Here is a 24,169-nt window from a genome sequence, read left to right on the forward strand (position 1 = left end):
TTACGAAGTAACTATTCTCTAATCTGTGACTGTGTTAAGTCATCTAATAGAAAAATATCGAGGATTTCACAAGTATTTTTTTTACGTCAGCGTATCAAAAGCGATAAGTTCTATCAAGCACCACCCTGTAGGTATAATTTCTACTTTCTGTTAAATATTTTATAACCGTGTTTATTATGACGGTATTATAGTAATTGTAAGCTAGACACTATCTATCGTTAACGTAATTTGACTATATATGACGCAAATATAGTTAAATCGTTGATTAATATCGACATTGAATTAATGCATTTCTAATAACATGTCTATTGCAGTCTTAATACTTGCCGGTCAAGACTGTTTTGAAGATGCTTGAAGTGTATAGACTAGTTATTTTTACCCAATCATTGTTTTACATACATTTACAAAGCAAATCTCCTATCCAACTAAGTTTAAGAGCTATAAAATCATCAATAATCTGTCTTTAAATGTAAAGAAACACCTAGGTGTCTGGAACATCTGGAATTACTGACGCTATAATTGATCCAGGATTTGAAAATAAATGCTTTTATACTTGACCAGCAATTTCTTATATCGCATGTATATTATCGTTTATTATTACATATTTGAAAAACGCGACTGTTTTAGTATTAAGCGCAACGTATACAGAACCTTCCGTTTCTTCTGAAACTTAAGGAAGGTTAGTTTTTTATTATTTTTATCATATACCTTTTATAGTATTATTATTTCGAGTATATGATAATTCCAAGTGCCATATCCTTGTTTCACAAAAACACTAATTATATGAATAACTAGCTGAAACTTGGCTTTTATCGACTACTAGCTTTCCACCCGCGGCTGCGCCCGCGCAGTCAAAGAAAAACCCGCATAGTTCCCGTTCCCGTGGGATTTCCGGGATAAAACGTATCCTATGTCCCGGGGTAAAAAGTAGCCGATGTCCTTAAATATCTCTATACCAAAATATCTATCAGGGTATCAAAATATCTCTATACCAAATTTCATGCAAATTGGTTCAGTAGTTAAGGCGTATGATTGAGTAACAGACAGACAGACAGACAGAGATACTTTCGCATTTATAATATTAAGTATGGATTTTACTGTAGAATATTTTATTGACTTATCTTCAAAGCTTACGACGTTGTTACAATTATATGACTTTTTTCAGAAATATTTTCCTAATACTACCAACACTATAAAAGGCATGGTGCGAACTTTTTCATGATGTAAAAATCTTGTTAATTTAGTGATTTGAGCTGTGCTTTAATATCTGAGTTTGTAAGTATACTTTACCTATAATTTAGTAACATAATAACTTATTTGATATTTTAATGAAGTATCATAATATTCGTTAATTAATTAAGAAGATTAGAAGATAAATAAGTCTGAGTTTAGTTCTCATCGCAAATACGTAATTAATTTTTTGCATAATTTGTTTCTAATTTATTAGGTTTGAATAATTACTAATTAATGAATGTTTTTGTTTGAGAATAATTGATATATAAATTATTATTAAAATAAAATGAAGCTTCGCAATTCCCTCTAGTAAGTGTTTTACCTATATTTACATTCCTATCCAAGATTTATTAGTTTATTAGGATATTTTAAACATTAACTAATATTCAAAAACAGTTTCTAAAGTAGGCAACATAAAGACAAATGTACCTAAATTGGCAACACAATTCGCTTATAAATAGACATCGATTAATAACCGCGAAAGTCGATACTTTACTTTTTAATTTCGATAAATTGCGTTCTACGTTCAAATGAGTTATCTATATAAATTATAAAACCTCTTTGACGTCAAACTTTTTACACGATTATAATTATTATGCTTGCCTTTCATGGTAATTAGCGATTTATCATATGTAAATAAATATGACTTAGGGGCGTCCTCGTTAATGTTTTTTGGCTTGAATATTCCGTAATTTTAAATGAATATTTAACGGGTTTTCGTTTGGTTTTTTTTTTGTTATTGGGATCACGAGGTCAAGTCATGGTTTTTAATGGTGATGTATGGACGCCGGTTGAAATAACGTTAGATTGCGTAAGGAAAACCGTTTTAGTGGGTAAAAAGTAGAAATTTTAGACGCAATGTATGTTAATTAGCTTGTTGTTTGAGTTTTCATTGTTCTGTTATACTTTTATTTTATTATTGTAAATTGTAACTATCTAATATAGCATTGTCTTAAGTTGGATATTGTTTCGTGAAATGTTAAAATTAGGTAGCACGATTTTCATACCTCGTAATGATGCAATCGCTGAAAATTTTACACTATTAACATTTATTTTATAAACTCATTTAAATTTAGTATTAATATATGTAGAATCACTCTATTATCAAAGACGACTTTGAATAGTTTTATGATTTATGTTATTATGTTTAACGCACTCTTCATAATTTTATCTCTACCTACATATGATAATAATATGTAATTTTAATAAAAGGATACAATTCAGCATATCCAACATTGAACCCGGGTGGTCCGGAGGCGGTGGGGGTGGTTGAGCCTTTGGAGTGACAGCCCTCAATGTATACGCTCGAACGTACTCCTTGCGTAGGTCGTGGAAACGCGCGTAGTATGTCGGTAGGGATAGGTCCTTGCTGCAGGCTTCTGGGTGCAGGCATTGTCTGGAAATAGATGTTGTACGTGAGATTTTTTTAAAGTTGCTGTTACTATTTTTGAAGTGAAACTTATTTATCGGGGTTGGAAAAAAATTTAGTGTAACATTTTTTCGTTACGCGTGACATTTTTCCGTTACGCGCCATCTTTTTCTTATCCCTACCACGCGTGATTCGACGTATTTCTGTAAAGTTGCATATACTTATTAAATTATTTTCTGAAAAATAGGTCATAAAGAAGTTTCACTTCTTACGTGTGTACACTAGTACACGCATACATTTTTTTTAATCAATAATTATTGCTACTCAACAAAGGTAGTCATCGTCAAGACGTATATACATCATAATTCTTATAGTCTACGTAGATACTAGATATAAATATAATATGTAATATAAGGATAAAATATAGATGTAATCATCGCGGACATAACGCTTGAACTCATATTATTATAAGCTTTTCGTAAAAAGCGTGGTCGGGATACAAAAAGTTGAATAAATAACATTTTCAATCCTTTTTTCCTGTTAACTCTACTAATTATTGCAAATCTACGACTAGGCAACGTCAGTTAAAATAACAATAACCAAATTAATATATGTATATGTATTATGTTTCAGATTTTAACTTTTTATCTCTGTTTGTTTCAGTATATTAAACAGAAAAACATCTCAAGAAGTTTATATTTTATAAAGAAGATTGTACTTTTAAATCCTAATATGTAATATTATAAATGCGAAAGTTTGTCAGGAAGGATGCATGGATGGATGTTTGTTATTCTTTCACGTAAAACTACTGAACTAATTACAATGAAATTTGGTATGTAGGTAGCTGAAGACCCAGAATAAGACATAGGATACTTTTTATCCCGAAATCCGGCAGGAACGGGAATTATGCGGATTTTCTTTTGGCGCACGACGCGGACGCTGCGGGCGAAAAGCATGGCAATAATAATGACGAAATAACTGCCTCTGCCTTAAGCGCGTCACACACGGTGAAAATACTATATTATTTTATCTTAAGATACGGTAATATTTTATATTATAGTATCTTAAGGTATCCGGTATCAGCATTCTGACCATCATTTTTTTGTCATTGCGTACTAAGACCCCTGTAGAACCGCCATCCTGTTACAAATGACCCACAAAATTTCGGGTCAGTTGTAATCCGTATCTTAAGATAAAATATTATTGTATCTTCACCGTGTGTGACGCGCTTTACCCTTTAATAGTTGTTATGTTGTTTATCGACTTTCATATAAACAAGTTATTTTAAGAAATACATAAACAGTTTTTTATGTTATTTCTTATTGTTATTGTTACATGTTAACTGCTAATGTTGACTTGAAAATAATCGTTAGTCATTTTCTATTATATAAGGTTTTTTTTGTTAAAATACATTTAACGTTATTGTTATTAGGCACTTATTGTTTTAACAGTTTTTGTGTGATTTCTATAAGAAACGAAAGCTGAATGTAGACACAAAGAAAAGTTTAATGATGTGGAAAGAAGAATTAGTACATTATATTATGTAGGTGAAACTATATTTAAAGTAGCTTTTTCAAAACGAACATGAACAACGATTTAGCTATCTATCTATCAAAATTTGAACCTAGCTTAAAATTTTGATACATCTTCTATTCTATACATATAATAAATCTGTAGAAGGGTCAATTCTGTACATTGAAAATATTGAAAAAATAAATAGCAGGGGGTGTTATAGTCCGGGATACATCGCCCATTTTTGCAAGTGATTACTATCAAGCTAATTTTTCGTGAGTAGCTTTATTTTGATGAGATGCCCAATAATTTCATGTACAAAACTCTCGATTGTGGTAGCTACCAGAGGAAACAAGGATAAAATATTTTGATTTGATGGTTCTCAAATATTAATTACTAACTGAATGTTTTTTTTTTGTTCAATCTCAAGATAATTATCTAAATTATTCGAAAAAAATATTTGTCCTACAAAATCTATGGTTTGATCAAAGAGTCCCCCTTTCCAATGTGTATCGATAACGAAGTCATCATAAATGATTACTAACCAGCTGATTTTTTTATTTTCACTTATTTAATACTTATATAATTCAACAGACATATTGTCCTACAAATTGCGTAATAAATATTTGAGAACCGTCAAACCAAAAATTTTTATCCTTGTTACCTCTGTAAGCTACCACAATCAAGAGTTTCGTATATGAAATTATTGGGCATCTCATCAAAATAAAGCTACTCACGAAAAATTAGCTTGATAGTAATCACTTGCAAAAATGGGCGATGTATCCCGGACTATTACTGGATCGATACCAAGACCAAATATGTGATTAAAAAATTTTTTGTCTGTCTGTCTGTCTGTCTGTCTGTCTGTCTGTCTGTCTGTCTGTATGTGAAGGCATCACGTAAAAACTAACGGTTCGATTTCGATGAAACTTGGTATAATTATACCTTATTATCCTGGGCATAAAATAGTATACTTTTTATCCCGGAAAAATACGTAGAAAAAAAATAATTCTTAATTTTTCTTAATTTTTCCGCGCGGACTGAGTCGCGGGCGGAAGCTAGTATGTATAATAATATTTTCCACTTTCTTTCTGCATTCCATTTATGAAATCCTGTAAATTCCTGAGATATGTGTATTCAAACTAACAAACTTTTCAGCTTTATATTATTACTTATTAGATATGGTTGTATAGCTTAGTTCGAAAATTTATAGCTTTATGATTCCACTGTTTATTTGCAAGTATTCTCAAACTCAATTGAATTCGACATCTCCGTCTCCATTATATGACAGAAGCGCTAATTAGATCTTTGTGTTTATCTTCTAAATAGATGCAAATTGGTGACGTCACATCTATAAATACCTATGATTGAACGTTAAGATCTTATATTAACAGACTTATAAACGGCCATAATGTTAGACGAATTTATATGGAAACTAAGGTTGTTCATAGTGTGATTTTCATAGGTGTGCACATAGGTACTTTTATTACAGAACTAGATTTCCGCCCGCGGCTTCGCCCGCGTTCTCAAAGGAAAACCCGCATAGTTTCCGTTCCCGTGGGATTTCCGGGATAAAACCTATCCTATGTGTTAATCCAAGTTACCCTCTATATGTGTGCTAAATTTCATTGTAATCGGTTCAGTAGTTTTTACGTGAAAGAGTAACAAACATCCATACATCCATATTCCATACATCCATACAAACTTTCGCCTTTATAATAGAATTAAGATAACGTTTTACGTTATGATATTAATTATAAGAGTTTAATGATAATATGAGTGTTTTATTGTATCTTCATGTAGATTGTAGATAGGTGACTTCTTGGCAGTGACTTCAAAGTCGACAGTCTAAATTAGAATAAGTGTGCAAAAAATGGAATGAACTGACTGAAATGACCATTCATATTGCATATTATTTATATGAAAACGGTAGATCCTAATACAACAATAATGACGATAGCAGGTATAGAAGATAACGGCATACCTAATTCCTCATAGTTTTCTTAATTACTTATATAGATAACTTGATAGTAACAAAATATCAGGTTAAAAGGGCTAACTAAAAAGTCAAGTAAATCTATACTAATATTATAAAGAGGAAAGGTTTGTATGTATGTATGTATGTATGTATGTATGTATGGTTTTCACGCATAAACTACTGGACCGATTTTGATGAAATTTGGCACAGATAATCTTTAGACCCTGAGAAAGAACATAGGCAACCTTTTATTGCGAAATATGTACCACGGGCGAAGCCGGGGCGGACCGCTAGTACTAAATATATTTGTTAAACGCCTATTCATTATGAATCAGTATGAAAAACATTAACAATTTGAAACATATACATAAACATTTATTGAAATTACATCTTGAACCCTAACCCTAGGATACACTACGATTAATACATAATTCATTTGTTTAACTGTATGTACAGCTTTAAATATAAATAGAATAGTTTATATAAGTTAAAATTGAACCTAATTTGACGAAAATAGCAATTTTGCAAGTCATTTCATGTTCGTAAAACTATGAAAGAACTAAAAAAGTGTTGTAAAACTAACGGAATTATAAATTAGTATGTTATGTTCCAAATTACATATATAAATAATAGAAATTCCCGCAACTGATATCATTCTACAAGTTAGACTTTTATTAAACACGCTCGCGGCTTCGCCCGCTTTGTCTAAAACCTAATAAATTATACTAGTGGTCCGCCCCGGCTTCGCCCGTGGTACCTACATGTTTAAACTATCCTATCTCTCAAGTTGGATCGAACTGCACATGGTGTGCGAATTTTATTATAATCGGTTGAGTGGTTTAGGAGTCCATTGAGGACAAACATTGTGACACGAGATTTATATATATTAAGATAGTAAAACCTTCCTCTTGAATTACTCTATCCATTAAAAAAACTGCATCAAAATCCGTTGTGTAGTTTTAAAAATTTAATCGTACAAAGGGACATAGGGACAGAGAAAGCTACTTTGTTTAATACCATCTAGTGAAGTGGTACAAAAAATGTAACTTCATCAACATCAACTGATGAATTCAATTGGCAGTATTAATCAAAACTGGTAAGAACCTATATTCAAAATATTATTGATATAAAAAACGCAATCATATAAACATCCGTTTAGGAGCTATAGGATATTTTAAAGACGTAAGTTTTTGAGTCAGGACCAAAAAATTGAAACCTAAGCAATGTCATACAAATAAAAACATAATTATTAACAGGATCCTGGTGAATATTATATACAGAAAATTTTAAGTTATCGATTAATATGATACATTATCAACCATTAATCTCATGATTTAAAATGTAATGTAAATTGCAATACCAAAAAATTAATGGGTACATTAAGACCCAAATAAAAAGTTTTAACGTGGATAATATTAGTGACCAAGGTGACTGTAAATGTAAAAAATATTAACATTGTATAATATTAAGAAGTAATTTGTTATGTTTGTAGAAAGTAGGTACATGTTTAAAAATATTATTTAAATTGACATTACGTTGTATGCTAAATAATTGCTTTAAAATTTTCATGTTATAGTGTTTATATACGTTTGCGATTTGACCGATATTTTTTTGTGTTTTACTAGAAGTGCCTATCTCTAAAAATACATAGTTGGAAAACAACCTTTAAACGCTCGGCATTTTGTAATTTATCGAGAATTCGTATTCAGAAATTTTTGGTTTGGATAAAGACTTAAGAGGGTGGGTTAGGTTAAGTTAGTGTTTTTTAACTACATTTAAAAAAAATCACAAACTTAATCTAACCCACCCGGCTAACAAATGTTGTTTTTTTCAGTGGAAATTTGGAAAAAGTAAATCTACAAATAATACAATATGCTGAGCATTTATAAAGTGACGGACGCCGTTTGTAAACGGCGAAATTCTACAATTTGCCTGCGACAGATACCTATATAATATTTATTTATTTATTTATTTATATTATGTTTTTATCTTAATCGTCATTTACGACCAAGATTTACTATTTTACCTACTACTGACGTCAAATAGGTGATTATTGAGATGAATGTGATTTTTTGTGTTTGTTACCCATGGCGCCATTAAATAATTAACTTCAATGGTATTTTTTTTCTTATTTTACGTCATGCTGCATGCATCAAAGATAGTTACGTAGTTTATCGAATATTAAAACATATTGTAACATCTATAATTAGCATGCTGCATACGTTGGTAAATTTAAAAGTAATACAGTCCTCCAAACATAATTTTATTGTTATTAGTTGTTTCTATAAACCTATGTCACAGAATACATAACAGTAGCTAAACCCTATCTATACTAATATCACACTAATATTATAAAGCTGAAGAGTTTGTTTGTTTGAACGCGCTAATCTCGGGAACTACTGGTCGTATTTGAAAAATTCTTTCGGTGTTAGATAGCTCATTTATCGAGGAAGGCTATAGGGTATATATCATCACGCTACGACCAACAGGAGTGATGATTTGAATTGATATCAGTAGACACCATAGATATATATATACATTATACATATGGGATTGGCACATATTATTTCGTCTTTATATCTGTTTATACATAAATAGGCAAATAATTAAATTCTTGTGAATAGCTTTGTATAAATTATAATTAGATGCGACACGTTTACTATATGTTATAATTTATTATCAATCAACATAAATGTGAGCCGACCATAAAGCAAAGAGGTCAAATTAATTTATGCCCAATATAATTATGTTTTACGAGATATGTGATAATAAATGATTATATTATATTCAGCAAATTCTTGTGGAATGTTCATTCATTAATATTTAATATTAATACATACAGTAAAATATATTTTATTGAAGAAGTAAAAAAAAATTGACCTTTCTTAAAATTAACCAAACCTACATACCTATTTACGTTTTTTGACTCTTAAAAAGTTATGATTATTTTAATGTCTAGATGATCCCTCAAACGTTTTTCTGACAGGAAATCACCAAATATGTGTATGTAATACCTACAACACTTCCTTTACGAGTTACAACCAATTTTCAGATCAACCAAATGAGGAGTTTGGTTAAAAACACTCATAATTTGATATTTCCTATATAAAGTATTCCCTTCCATAACGTTAGAATTCATATCTGTCAACCGAAACAAACAATAATTACATCTCAACACGACATTCGATGTTTAAATAAAGCGCGCGAAATCAAAATGACATTAGCATGTAATAACAATGAACGCGGTTAATCTTTTCCCACAGATAATCAAGGTTTAAAGAAACCGGAACATAGATTATAAATAAAATGTTATAACATTTTTGAAATTGGAACATTGATAAAATATGACAGAAATTTTGTTTTATTTTTAAATAGCTGCGCATTGCTCCGCTCCGTGATGATATATTATTAGTCCGGGATACATCGCCCATTTTTGCAAGTGATTACTATCAAGCTAATTTTTCGTGAGTAGCTTTATTTTGATGAGATGCCCAATAATTTCATGTACAAAACTCTCGATTGTGGTAGCTACCAGAGGAAACAAGGATAAAATATTTTGATTTGATGGTTCTCAAATATTAATTACTAACTGAATGTTTTTTTTTTGTTCAATCTCAAGATAATTATCTAAATTATTCGAAAAAATATTTGTCCTACAAAATCTTTGGTTTGATCAAAGAGTCCCCCTTTCCAATGTGTATCGATAACGAAGTCATCATAAATGATTACTAACCAGCTGATTTTTTTATTTTCACTTATTTAATACTTATATAATTCAACAGACATATTGTCCTACAAATTGCGTAATAAATATTTAAGAACCGTCAAATCAAAATTTTTTATCCTTGTTACCTCTGTAAGCTACCACAATCGAGAGTTTCGTACATGAAATTATTGGGCATCTCATCAAAATAAAGCTTCTCACGAAAAATTACTTACTTACTTACTTCAACGGCGCAATGACCCAAAGAGGATCTTGGCCTCCGACACCAAAAGTTTCCAGGTTTCGCGCCTAAGCGCCCTGGTGTTGAGGTCTTCTACTTGGAGGATGTCCAGATCTTTTTGGACTTCGTCTCTCCAACGGTGACGAGGTCGGCCGACGGGGCGCCTACCGATCGGCTTGCTCATGTACACCCTCTTCGCAGCGCGATCGTTTGGCATCCTTTCTAGGTGACCGATCCATCGAAGGCGAGCAGCTTTTGTCTCACCAATAATGTTGGGTTCACGGATGAGATCTTCGATGTCTAGATTTTTCCTCATTCTCCAAGTTCCCTCATCAGATTTTGTAGGTCCTAAGATTTTCCGATAGATTTTCCTTTCCGCAACTAAGAGCTTCTGTTCTTCTTTCTGGCTTAGTGTCCACGATTCGCACCCATACATTAGGATTGGTCTAATAATGGTTTTATAGATTTTGACCTTTGTTTTCCTGCTTATAATCTTGGACACAAGGATTTTATGGAGCGCTGCTGAGCATCTTAGTGCGTTTTGGATGCGGATATCTATTTCGGCTTCTCGGCGGTTAGTATCCGTAACTGTGCAACCTAGATATTTAAAGGAGTCTGTTCCTAGGTATGTAGTATCTCCGGTTACCAGATTTTTCCTACAAACTCTAGTATCTTTGTATCTTTTCATATGTAGGTATTCCGTTTTTTCCCCGCTTATCTTAAGGCCAATCTTAAGACCTTCCGATTCTAGTGTCTTAGCCATTAACGTAAGATCTTGTTCACGTTGTCCTAGAAGCGCTAGATCGTCAGCGTATCCAATAACTTTGTGATTGCCGTTGAGCTCAATACCACCCTCAAGTATCAGGATTTTTCTAATAAGGTATTCTAGAGCAAGATTGAACAGAATTGGTGAAAGTGCATCTCCTTGTTTTAGCCCAGTGGTGACTTCAAATACATCAGTAAAGCCTCGACAAACCTTGACTTTCATTTTGCTGGTTTCGGTAGCTACTTTTACCATTCTTACCAGTTTTTCAGGGATTTGGAAAAGTCTCAAGATGTTATAGAGTGAATCCCTGTCGACGCTGTCATATGCTTTGATAAAGTCCACAAATAGGATGTGAAGGCTCTGTGCATACTCCCACCTTTTCTCCATAATCTGTCTCAAGAGAAAGATTTGGTCAGTTGTGCTACGGTTTTTTCGAAAGCCGCATTGATAATCTCCCAAGATTTTCTCTGTGTAAGGTTCTAGGCGACCCAGTATAATATACGAGAGTACTTTATAAGCCGTAGGCAATATCGCTATTCCTCTGTAGTTGGAGCATTTTCTTCGGGAGCCTTTTTTGTGAACTGGGCATATCACACCTAGGTTCCATTCATCCGGTTGTTTCTCTTCCTTCCATATCTTAGTAATAAGCTCGTACATTTTGGAGGTTGTTATATCTTCACCGTACTTCCACAGTTCACCTGGAATACCGTCAGCTCCAGGGGCTTTGTTGTTTTTAAGTCTGGATATTGCCTTTCGCACTTCTATTGGACTTATCTCGTTTATAAGAGTATCATTATTTTCTATCACTTCAGTGATGGGGCTCCCTGCTACTGGGCAATTCAGTAAGGTCTTAAAGTATTGTTGCCACTCTTCTTTGATATCATCTGGGTTCGATAGGAGCATCCCATTCTCATTTTCCAGAAGCTGAGACGAGGGCTTGAAGGCTTTCCTGAATAGCTTTATCTCTTTATAAAACTTTCGGCTTTGGCTACCTTTACTAAGAGTTTCGACTTCCTGCAATATATTATCCAGATGTTCCCTTTTAGCTTGTTTCATGAGATTTCTGAGTCGATTCCGAGCTACCCGGTGTTTGTCCTTCCATCCTTCGTCCTGTTCCATGAGAATTTTATATTTTCGTCTCTCTTCATAGGCCTGTTCGCAAGCAGTATTCCACCATTTTCTGTTCTGTGTTCTCTTTTTCCGTCCCAAGACTTTCAGTCCCACCTCTTCCATAATACCCTTAGTTTCAACCCACATTTTATTTATATCTTCTGTGTTATCTAATTCCTGAAATCTATTTTTTAATTCTAATTGGAACACGAAAAATTAGCTTGATAGTAATCATTTGCAAAAATGGGCGATGTATCCCGGACTATATAGCCTATAGCCTTCCTCGATAAATGGGCTATCTAACACCGAAATAATTTTACAAATCGGACCAGTAGTTCCTGAGATTAGCGCGTTCAAACAAACAAATAAACTCTTCAGCTTTATAATATTAAGTATAGATGTGTTCTATTCTATTTTGATAAAAATAAAAATAGACAGGATGAATGATATCGATCAGTGAATATTAAAATCGGTGATTTGACCTTACTCAACTAATTCATGTTTGTCGTAGAGCCTATTGTAATATTTTGGTTATCATTGAGATAATCGAAGTGGCTTTATTGTTAAAAATGATCTGTGTTTGGGATGGTATTATTTAATAACCAAACTACTATTTTATATCTATAGGAAATTATTTTTACATAATATGCTAAAGTATGCTTATTAAAAAAAGAAAAAAAAATGTTTGTTATACAAAATTCTCAAAGTTTACATAATATTGTGTCATCTACCAACCTTCTAAGGACAGCATAAACCCGCATAGGAACAAAATCAGGACACAGAATTCAATAAAATATAGCTTCTAATAATTTGTTGGCAAGGAAATATTTCATAAATATTATAAAGAGGAAAGGTTTGTGTGTATGTATGTATGTATGGTTTTCACGCATAAACTACTGGACCGATTTTGATGAAATTTGGCACAGATTATCTTTAGACCCTGAGAAAGAACTACCTTTTATTGCGAAATATGTACCACGGGCGAAACCGGGGCGGACCGCTAGTATTTCATAAATAAATATGACAATAAGAAAAATAAACAATTCATGTTTGCAGTATTAGATCACTTGTGTTGACAATAATCTTAACATGTTACTTAACATGACTATTGTTTTAAACGTTAAGTAATAGGTAGTCATACTTATTTTGATTCTAATACTTCCTTCTATATCTCTACGTATAGCAAAATACATATTATCGTACCGCTCGTAAAATATTTCAAAATTAAAAACATGTATAAGCCACAAAAAAAGCCAGGCAGTCTTATTGTGAAAACCGCTAAATCTGTTCATTAGATTTTGCGTACACCGCGACCGTGAAGAAACAGATTTATGAAAAGAATTTTTTTTTTTTTGTTTTTTGAAAATTTTTGTTTTTTTTTTTAAGCTATTGCATAGCTTCTATCGCGGGCCTTGAGCGCAGGGACCGAATCGAGAAATTCCGTAACGAAAAAACCTCACGCTCCCCACTCCGACGGACACAGAGGTGTGGCTTGAAGGCATATGCTATGCAATAGCTTTACCGCGGCAGTCCCCGAGTGCCACACGTCTTTTTTGTTTGTTTGAACGCGCTAATCTCAGGAACTACTGGTCTGAATTGAAAAATTATTTCAGTGTTAGATAGCCCATTTATCGAGGAAGGATATAAGCTATATATCATCACGCTAATACCAACAGGAGCGGAGCAATGCGGGTAAAACCGCGGGGCACAGCTAGTATATAAACATATCTATGGTTAGAAGCACTAAAAATGTTGGATTAAAACATGTATATTAAAATACAAAGATTTATACATATCTAGCTTTGGAAATTTGCTTTGTTTTCCTTTAGTATTAAATTAACATTGTTATTAGCTATATCATATATCACTCTTTTATAATGTAGTGTTTTTAATTTACTTTTTGTAAACCTAAGAATGGTTTTAATTGTAACTATAATGAAGTGTTTTAACCTATATTCAAATGCAAGTGTCATTATATCGTTTTGTTTTACTCTATACGCTATCGATACCATATAGCGAAATGATAAACTCATGTTTTCGTTGGCTAAATAAAAAATAATAAATATGTCAAATCATGGTTATATTTCACTATTTGGATAAGATACATGGTGAACCAAATATAGAAAATACAGCGTTTGGCTGACCAACGAAACGCAACAGCTATAATGAAAACAACAAAATTTTCTTTTTAACAATTTAATTAAAATTTTTACAATTTTTCTGGCTCCTTGATCAGGCCGGTAACAGGTAAGTGAATCAAAGTTACTTGCTAGATTTCAATGAAATCATCGAGATCAGACAAAAATGCTCATAAAATAAAAACTACTGGGCCTATCCGTACCTATCAATCCGTAAAACGATACCGCATCAAACAAAATAAGAATCACGTAAATCGGTTCCGAAACCTCGGCGAAATCGGTGTACATACATATAAAAAAATATACCAGCCGAATTGAGAACCTCCTCCTTTTTTGGGTCGGTTAAAAAGTAATGAAACATCTCTATATATACGGATTACGGATAGAATAATGTTTTTGGTAAAGGTTTCGTATTTGCATCTTTCTAATTGAATAAAATTTTAATATATATGTATACACGTGTCACAATGTTTGTCCTCAATGGACTCCTAAACCACTTAACCGATTATAATAAAATTCGCACACCATGTGCAGTTCGATCCAACTTGAGAGATAGGATAGTTTAAGCGTGTAGGTACCACGGGCGAAGCCGGGGCGGACCACTAGTTATATAAGAAAACACTACATTATGTACTTATTTGTGTACATATTAAAGAGATAGAATTTAAATTTATTTAAGGCTATTTCACATTAACCAAGCCTTAACCGTCTGAATGTTATTTATTACTACCATATATATTAATAAAATGTAGAACAGAAACTTAACATATTTTTTTTTGCATTTCCAATACCAATTTAGACGTGACGCTAGTCACGGTAGCTGTTAATTAATAAGGAATGAGATATAAAAATAAATAAAAAAGAGTTTATTTTCACACATCAGTTACATAAATAAGTTTACACATTTTCAGTACATATAAATAAGTGTGAGACTGGCGCCTAAGCTAAGTAATAAAAATTACCTGTATTTTAGGTCACCAGGCCCTCCTCCTCACTTCGTTCGAACACATTTTCAATATACTGTATACATATAATTTGTTGAGAGAAAACAAAATAACAATAGAAATAAGAAAAGAAAATTAGAAAGAATATACCACTATTCCACAGTTAATGTAACCACCGCCGGAAAGCAAATGTTTTGTTTATTTTAAGAATAAAAAATTATGATTGTTTTTTTAACTAAAATTACTTTCCCATCACACTCACACTTAGCCCTACGACCAACGACGAGTCTTGGGATCAAAAGACTGGATACATAAAGCCAGTCATTCACTAAGTCTAATACAAATAAATAAGATATACCTACCTACTTAATTTAATATATTTTACTACCACTTTATTACCTCCTAACAGTTAGCAAAACCTCTGTATCCTCATAATTCAAAGTAAGAAGCCATTCCTTCAAAACTATTTTAAGTTTATTTTTTGTAAGTGGATAAATGGATATTATTTGGGAAATTTTATGAACTTCTATTACATTTACCTATATATTTAGTAATAATATCATAAAGCTGAACATTATGTTCGTTTGTTTGCTTGTTTTGCTTGAACGCGCTAATCTCGGGAACCACTGGTCTGATAAGAGAAAACATTTCACTGTTAAGATAGTCCATTTACCGAGGAAGAAGGGTTTACTGAGGAAGGCTATAGGCTATATATTATCAAGCTAAGACCATCAAATCAAATCAAATTAAATAAACCGACCAATAGAGGCAGAGTAATGCGGGTAAAACCAGGGCACAGGAATTATATAAAACGGGAAGAGAACTTATCAGATAATACCTACATAATACATATTATATACCTAATTTAATTACCTTAGAGGTGGTTGTCCATCTGTGACTAGCCTAAATAGGGGGGAGTGGGGGTCCACTTGTAGCGACCGGACGAAGTCGTCAAACTGTAACAAACATAAATAGATTAGGTATCATCATCATCATCAATTTGTAGTAGTTCTATCAATATTGTTAACTTATCTAGAGTCTTACGACGGTGTATTTTATTCACAAGAAAGACCAGCCCCCCTATGCAAGTGGCTTTCTGTTAGCGTAGCGTTCAATAGAATAGACTACGAATGTATGAGATTGACGTAAGCTGTAGACTTATCTACAGCTTACGTCAATCTCATACAGCTGTAGACTTATCTACAGCTTACGTCAATCTCATACATTCGTAGTCTATTCTATTGAACGCTACGCTAACAGAAAGCCACTTGCATAGGGGGGCAGATAGGTTTCTTCAAAATGTAGTAAGGTAAAAGATCGTAAAGAATAAGGTCAAATCATTATAGTTATACCACGTTCTACTAAGTAGTTCTTATTATTATACTAATTTAAAATATTCACTTTAGCTAATCGGAAAATTCACCAGTCATTGAAGTCACAACCTCTTGTTAGAGACAATATCATCCATACTAATATTATAAATGCGAAAGTAACTCTGTCTGTCTGTCTGTTACTCAATCACGCCTAAACTACAGAACCAATTTTAATGAAATTTGGTATGGAGATATTTTGATACCCGAGAAAGGACATAGGCTACTTTTTATCCCGGGAAAACGACGCAATCCCGGAAATCCCACGGGAACGGGAACTATACGGGTTTTTCTTTGACTGCGCGGGCGAAGCCGTGGGCGGAAACCTAGTTTCTCATAAATACAAAAAGCTGCAGTACATGATTTTCAACAAAATTAAAACAGAACATAAACAATGATATATTAAAAACTTATCTCAATTTGGATATTAAATATCTTAAAACAAATCTTTTCTACTATTGAAAAGGCAAGTCATACCCATATCCTGAATAAATACATAATAATACTGATAAGTCTGTTTTGGCAACATAAATAACCTTAATTTATACTGTATTTATCAAATTTGATAATACTGTATCCGCTTTAGCGTTTAGCTCAAAACTATTTTGGAAAAATTAGTATTGTCTAACTCTAAATTATACGTGAAAATTTTAAAGTGAGTGTTAATAAAATCAGTCGGTTTATTATATTCTAGCTGAAGTCCACGAATTAAACAAATAAGCAGTATATTTTAAACAGCAAAGACGAGTTCGTCTACCTTGTAGATTACATACTTTGTAATGGTAAAAAATACATATCTCTTGTAAGTTTCCCCTTAGTAGGTACCTATGAATAAAAATGTCGATTTTTTTATTTTGTAATGAATATTCACTTATTTATGAAACTAACATCTTCATAACATTTTAACACTACAGTCACCTTCAGGGTTCACTACAGAAACCTTTTTGTGTAGGTATAACCCAGTGGAGCAGTGGTGATGTTAACAATTGAAGTAGATATAAAATTTCAATTAATTTTTCAATGCTCAAATCAAACGTCGTCTGATTCTTAACCAGTAAATGATGTCGATTCACACTAAAACCAAGTGAGCAAGAAGATCAAAATTAAGAAGCAATTAGTGCTATCTGATGTTAACTGGTCACCACCATCAATGAACACGATAAATATTTTGAACTATCATATCAAAATAATATTCAAAGTATAGTTCATTGGGGTCGAGGGTTTGGGGAACGCCGACGATGGAACGGGGAACAATCCATCATCGGCGAGCGGGTGGCGTGAGCTCGTGTACACAGTGCCGTCTTTAGGATCAACGAGGCTATGGGCCAAGGTACTGGCTGGGGCCTATGTAAGGGATGGAAAATCCTTAAATTTTAACTTTATCATTTTTCAGTTTACAATAACGCAATAGGCTAAATCGTATAGTACGAGATCCGGCTGCAGGATCAGTGCGTTCATCGGTTTTTTGCTGAAAACCGAATTTTTATGTATATTTATAATTGGGAGAATATATATCGACTAGGTTGCCAGTCAAAATTTGGCCGCAAGCATGTTTAATTAAAATTTTTCTAATCGATTTTTGGGAAAAAAATTCGTTCACTTGTTTTTTGAATAAAATGTAGTCTACATCACGTCAAATGATATAAAAATTCTAAAAAATCACGGTTGCCGCTTTTCACCTGGCCGCAAAATCTTGGCAGCCTGGTGCAAACGGGTATGATTTCGATTTATTTTTACGTTCATAATGCACATTTATGAATCATATATCAAATTAAAGCTAATTTTTTTCTTTTTATTATCATATATGGTTGCCTAATTAAATCCGGCCGCAAATAAAGTTCAATAAATAAATTTTTTGAATCTAAAAAACTAATACCCCACCAATTCTAATTTAAATAAAATTGAATGAAAACCATATATTATAATCTATACAAAGAACAATACTTATATTTATTCATATACAAATATATGAAAGTGACGTCATCCGTGACATCATAGCCTATAACAGCATTGGTTAGCGAGCCACTGCATACTGTGATTTGATATTTTTCTTATTATGTTATAAAATTTGTTGTTGTATATCGAAAATTTTCAGAATTGTGGGGCCCCTGCCTACCTCGGGGCCTCGGGCCAGGGCCCTGCGGGCCCTGCCTTAAAGACGGCACTGCGTGTACAGCTTGCGCCGCCCCGAGGTGGGCATTTGGTGGAGGGCCTGGAAACGGGCAAGTGGCGGAGGGCCTGGAAACAGGCAACTGCTGAGCGGGACATGCGGAAGATTGCGAATGTGTACCCGAATCCCCTCTAAAGCATCGCGTTGGTACACGGTGGGGTTTTAGTCGGTAGGAATCCGACATAACCCACGGCTCCTTCCCCGGGAGCCGTGGGTATCTTAGGCAAGATTTCCCCACTTGAAAAAAAAAAAAATAGTTCATTAATAAGAGGTATCAAAACCTTTTGAAACACTACCGCTCTTATCAAGACCAAGCCGAGGTCGATATCTTAATTAATGATAATTGTTTGTAAACAAAACTTTATTAAACCTTACATTTTAATAACATGAGAACCTTCATTTACTGTGCTTGCATACTTGAACCGTACCTTGTATCAATTCACGATAATACAAAATAAAAGTAATTTTTAGGGTTGTGTACCCAAAGGGTAAAACGGGACCCTATATTACTAAGCTTCCGCTGTCTGTCTGCCTTTTGTTTGGGCTGTATCTCATAAACCGTGATAGCTAGAAAGCTGAAATTTTCACAAATGATGTATTTCCATTTCTGCTACAACAACAAATCCTAAAAATTAAAAAAAAATATATTAAGGTCCCCATACAATAAATGATTTTCTATAATAGATACGGAACCCTTCATGCACGAGTCCGACTCGCACTTGGCCGGTTTTTAGTAATTTTAGGCTCATTATAAAATCTAGACTTGAAGGTCGTACAAAGTGCTTGTATAGGTATATGTATTTATATAATGGTAATTTAAAGTGCAGAGGTGGGTGAATTGAAAGCTTATTTTATGTTAATCTATACTAATATTATAAAGCTGAAGAGTTTGTTTGTTTGTTTGTTTGAACGCGCTAATCTCGGGAACTACTGGGCCGATTTGAAAAATTCTTTCGGTGTTAGAAAGCCCATTTATCGAGGAAGGTTTATAGGCTATATATCATCACGCTACGACCAACAGGGGTGGAGCCACGGGGGTGAAACCGCGCGGAGCACCTAGTGTTGTAAGAAACTTTAAAAAATTGCGTGGTAAATCTCTATAGATATTTTAACAGTAGAACAAATTCAATAACTGAAGTAATTTCGGTATTCTTGACTTAAATATGATAATTTGTCTATTCGTTCTCACTTTTAAATTTGCACATTAACGCTATTATAATAAAAAAACGACACAGACGTGTAAATACAATGTTAAATCGTATTTGCAGTAATACTTAATGAAAGGGGATATAAATAGCATAGTATACATTCAAATCTACTGGCTAAATTGTCTACACTCTACAGTCTACAATTATATCAGAATTGAAATCCCAATTTTATATTTTGTACTAGAGGTCCGCCCCGGCTTCGCCCGTGGTACATATTTCGCAATAAAAGGTAGCCTATGTCCTTTCTCGGGTATCAAAATATCTCCATACCAAATTTCATGCAAATTGGTTCAGTAGTTTAGGCGTGATTGAGTAACAGACAGACAGACAGAGTTACTTTCGCATTTTGGATTAGTATGGATTTACTAATGTAAAATGTAAATGTAGGAAATAATGCAGATTATTAATTGATTAAAGTTCTACAAATAAATGTGGCGGATGATCAATATGTTCTTTTTTTCATTAATATTATAAATAACTAGCCAATCGATCAAAATTCAGACATGATCCGTGTCAAAAATATTATATTTGTGTACAAAAACAAAATTATTTTTGTTTATTTAACGGTTTTACGGTTTTATGGTTTACGGTTTTATTAGTGAAGTCATGTCTTATAGAGCATGTGTCTTGGATAAAAATCTATCTTATTACACGCTTTATATTAGCTTCACCTGTATGTTTGTAACCGACTTCTTTGGGCGCGATTTTGACCCACTTTAAACGGCCAGATTTCGTTCAAACTTTGTAGATTTAATGAGGACCGATGACAATACACTAATTTGATAAAAATTTTCTATTTTTTAGTTCGGCTTTCTATAAAAAGCGTGTTTTTTAAACTATTATTATTTTTAATGTATTAAACTCGTAATAAATGGAAAATTAATAGAAGGTGGAGCTTAGTCTCATATTAATGTAATTCTGGTAAAAAGAGTAATCTATACCAAAAAGCTTTTTCTTGTAACAGACATTTATCTAATTACAATTGCAATTTTCAGGTCATATTATGTAATTATGTAAGTTTTTTTTTTTTTTTTTTCAATACATTGGCTGCTCGGGTTTCTTGGAAGAAATTGCTTGAAGCAATAAAGCCGCCCTTTGCATCAAATGTCCTGTCTGTGTGTGTGAAATTTGTATTTGTTTTGTATGCAATAAAGATTATAAATAAATAAATAAAATAAAGATATCATATCTATACATAAAATGACATAAAAATCGATTTATCTGATCGATAATTAAGAATACAGTACCACGTGAGAGAGCGAAGACAGGAAAAGAAATGCGAATAGCCGCAAGCTCTAATGATCCCGGTCGTTGAACCCGTTACGGGATGTATAACTCGTTGGGACCGGGAACGGTGTTTTGTGGGTGTAAAGGTGAGCACACTGGGAGAGTTATTTTTTTTTTTTTGTTATAATAGGTCTGGTTATATGTTGGGTACCTACTCGATTGTTTTCGAATTTAATGTGTTTGTCTGGACGAGATAATAATTCATTCATTCATTTAAATTTTCTTTCAATATTTTTATCTGAATGTCTTTCAAAGTAGATATCAATATACACATATTCTTTCGCGAACAATCGTTATACATATTGGTTTATTTATGTTTAACCACTGCGTTCATATTTTCCTTGCTTTTTGTGTAATTTACTCGATTCCTTTTTCAAATTTAACCCGCTTGATACTATGATGTACTTATTAATTTCATTTAATCAATAAAAATAAGATAATAGAATTACTGTGACTGTATTAACTATACATATACAATACTCAAATACTGTGCTCATGTTTATGTCCACAAGTCCTATAAATAAATGTTGTTCATTATAAACAATTATTATCGCATGCAATCAGAGACACGCTTAAGGTAATTTTTATTTAACAAATCATGTAATAACAAATAATAATTATAATTAAACCCTTGCTTCTCAGTATACACCCACCTTTATGATTCTGCGTAAATTGTCCAAAACCGCAGATATAAAAATACATTGCTCCACGCATACAACACTTATCTTACTGCTCTTATAAAATCTCATACATACAGAACAATGTATTGTAAACAACATTAAATTCACATCATTGAAGGGTAATTATAAAATGCCATTTTATGTGAATCATATGTGTTATATAAATACATATATTTGCATCTTGCATCCGGTTAGAATATTTCTTGGATGTGTTTTTAACTATATCCGTTACACCTGTTTTTCTTTTGTTTGGTACTTCGTGTGAAGATAATTTAGCATGCACAACATGTAGGTACCTATTAAATTACGAGATTATATTTTTTTTTTAAAGGCACCCGTCATGCAAACCGAAGATAGATCATACGATATTGGGAACGGCCGTAGTGTAACTAGATTTTCACTTCGGAATAATGTAGTTTTTTTCTTTCAAAATCGATTAAAGTTGTGTGTTACAAGTTTGTATAAAAACATACAATTTACTGAAAAATAAATCATTATTTTCATAACCTACCACTATTTAAATTTCTTTCCACTTGCCGCTAGTGTAATTTTTAGGCGACGACAATTTTGTACCGTTTGCGTTTTCAAGAAAAATCTTATATATAAAATTCTCGTGTCACAATGTTAGTCTGCATACTCCTCCGAAACGGGTGGACCGATTCTCATGAAATTTTCTGTGCATATCGGGTAAGTCTGAGAATCGGCCAACATCTATTTTTCATATGTACCACGGGCGAAGCCGGGGCGGGCCGCTAGTTGTTTTATGCTATTCATAAGGAACCATAGATATTTCTAATCAAAATTAATTCAAAGTTGTGTTGAGGTTCGTATCTAAAAAGTAAAAACGTAATAAGTAGACGAACAGTAACTTTCGTAAACCTAATCTTGCAGGATGATCCACAGATAAAGCAAAGTACACAATTTCGATCGTAAATATAGATAATATTATAATAATCTTAATTTTTTGCCTTCACATTACCGGTAGATCATTAAAACCTTGAAATTAATTATGTTCTCCGTAAATTTAATTAAAACTGCTTAACAAGCTTACGATTGAAGTTATCACGGTATTATATCTTTATTTAATGGTCCGTGGTCAGAAATCTTAATTACATAGTCTCAGTTGACCTATTAATTAGACGAAGTTCATTTTAAGCTTAATCATTTGCAACTAATTGAAAAGTCTACAAAACAAATCCTTGAATTAGTTATATAATACTTAAAATACTACTATCCTACTATCCTACTAATATTTATATAAATGTTTGTGCGGATGGATGTACCTATGTATAATTGCATATGTATGTTTGTTACTTCTTCACGCAAATACTACTGAACCGATTACAATGAAATTTAGAACACATATAGAGGAAGTCATGGATTAACACACAGGGTAGGTTTCATTCCGGAAATTCCACGGGAACGAGAACTATTGGGGTTTTTCTTTGAAAACGCGGGCGAAGCCTAGTATTATATAATCGCAGTTGACCTACTAATAAGACGATGTAACATGTTCATTTTGAGCTTAATCATTTGCAACTAATTGAAAAACCCACAAAACAAACCCTTGAATTTGGTACTTATTTTTATAATTAACTAGCGGTCCGCCCCGGCTTCGCCCGTGGTACATATTTATGTTTTCTCTACATAAGAACCAGGTACTTCAAGGAATATAATAAAAAAAGAATTATCGAAATCGGTCCACCCGTTCTCGAGTTATGCGCTTATCAACACATTTTGCGATTCATTTTTATTTTTTATATTATAGATAATAATCGATAGCATGGTAGAATCTGTTCGGTTTATTAACCATAGATAAAACAAATCACAAATTCATTATAGTTTTAACTTATAATATTTTACGATATTGGTACAATTTTTTTATTGATATTAAGGTTTTGTTCTTTTCACGAGTAGATGTTATGTTTAATTATCTAGTAAGTATCTAATAAATAATAAGAGGCTTGTGAACATAGACAAGTAAAAAAACTGTTTATTTAATAAATAATTATCTATTAAATCAAGATAAAATCTCATAATACATTTAAAAACAATACAAGCATGACGCAACGATTACATTAAAACTTGCAATTTGTGATTCCTTAAAATTACATTTTCAAACAAATTTTTTACCCATAAATTACAATAAATTATAATTTTCTTTTAACCTATGTACAAGGAAACATTAATTCATATTTTACTTATCTCTAAAATTTATTTCCGTGTATGAAAAATCGTGAAAAAAAATATCCGGTATTGAAGTACCTATCAATGCGTGTTATCTATTAGATAAGATCTTATCTAAAATCATTCAGCCGTTATCGGTCAATCGCGTTGGCAAAATATACTGAATCAATATATGTGTATACAGATTTATCTGAGGTAAAATAATTCACAGGAAAGATAAAGCTGTTGTTATTATTATTTTAGTATGAAGGTTACCACTCAATAAATCTTTTT

At 32.6% G+C, this 24,169-nt stretch overlaps 1 protein-coding gene across 3 annotated transcripts in view; it reads right to left on the reverse strand.

Moving 5' to 3' along the window:
* Positions 1–24,169, reverse strand: part of fus (epithelial splicing regulatory protein fusilli) — a 97,583-nt gene that overhangs the window by 29,351 nt on the left and 44,063 nt on the right. For all 3 annotated transcript variants that reach the window (XM_090116016.1, XM_090116015.1, XM_090116014.1), the window contains exons 3-4: positions 15,868–15,950; positions 2,451–2,629 (exon numbers count right to left, since the gene is read on the reverse strand). In XM_090116016.1, the coding sequence (XP_089972142.1) occupies positions 2,451–2,629; positions 15,868–15,950 (262 nt within the window). The remainder of the gene's footprint in view (positions 1–2,450; positions 2,630–15,867; positions 15,951–24,169) is intronic.

This window comes from Colias eurytheme, chromosome 25 (genome assembly GCF_061535395.1).
Source record: "Colias eurytheme isolate Ceu_HAF_F1 chromosome 25, ilColEury1 Martin Lab GWU primary, whole genome shotgun sequence".
NCBI classification, from domain to species: Eukaryota; Metazoa; Arthropoda; class Insecta; order Lepidoptera; family Pieridae; genus Colias; species Colias eurytheme.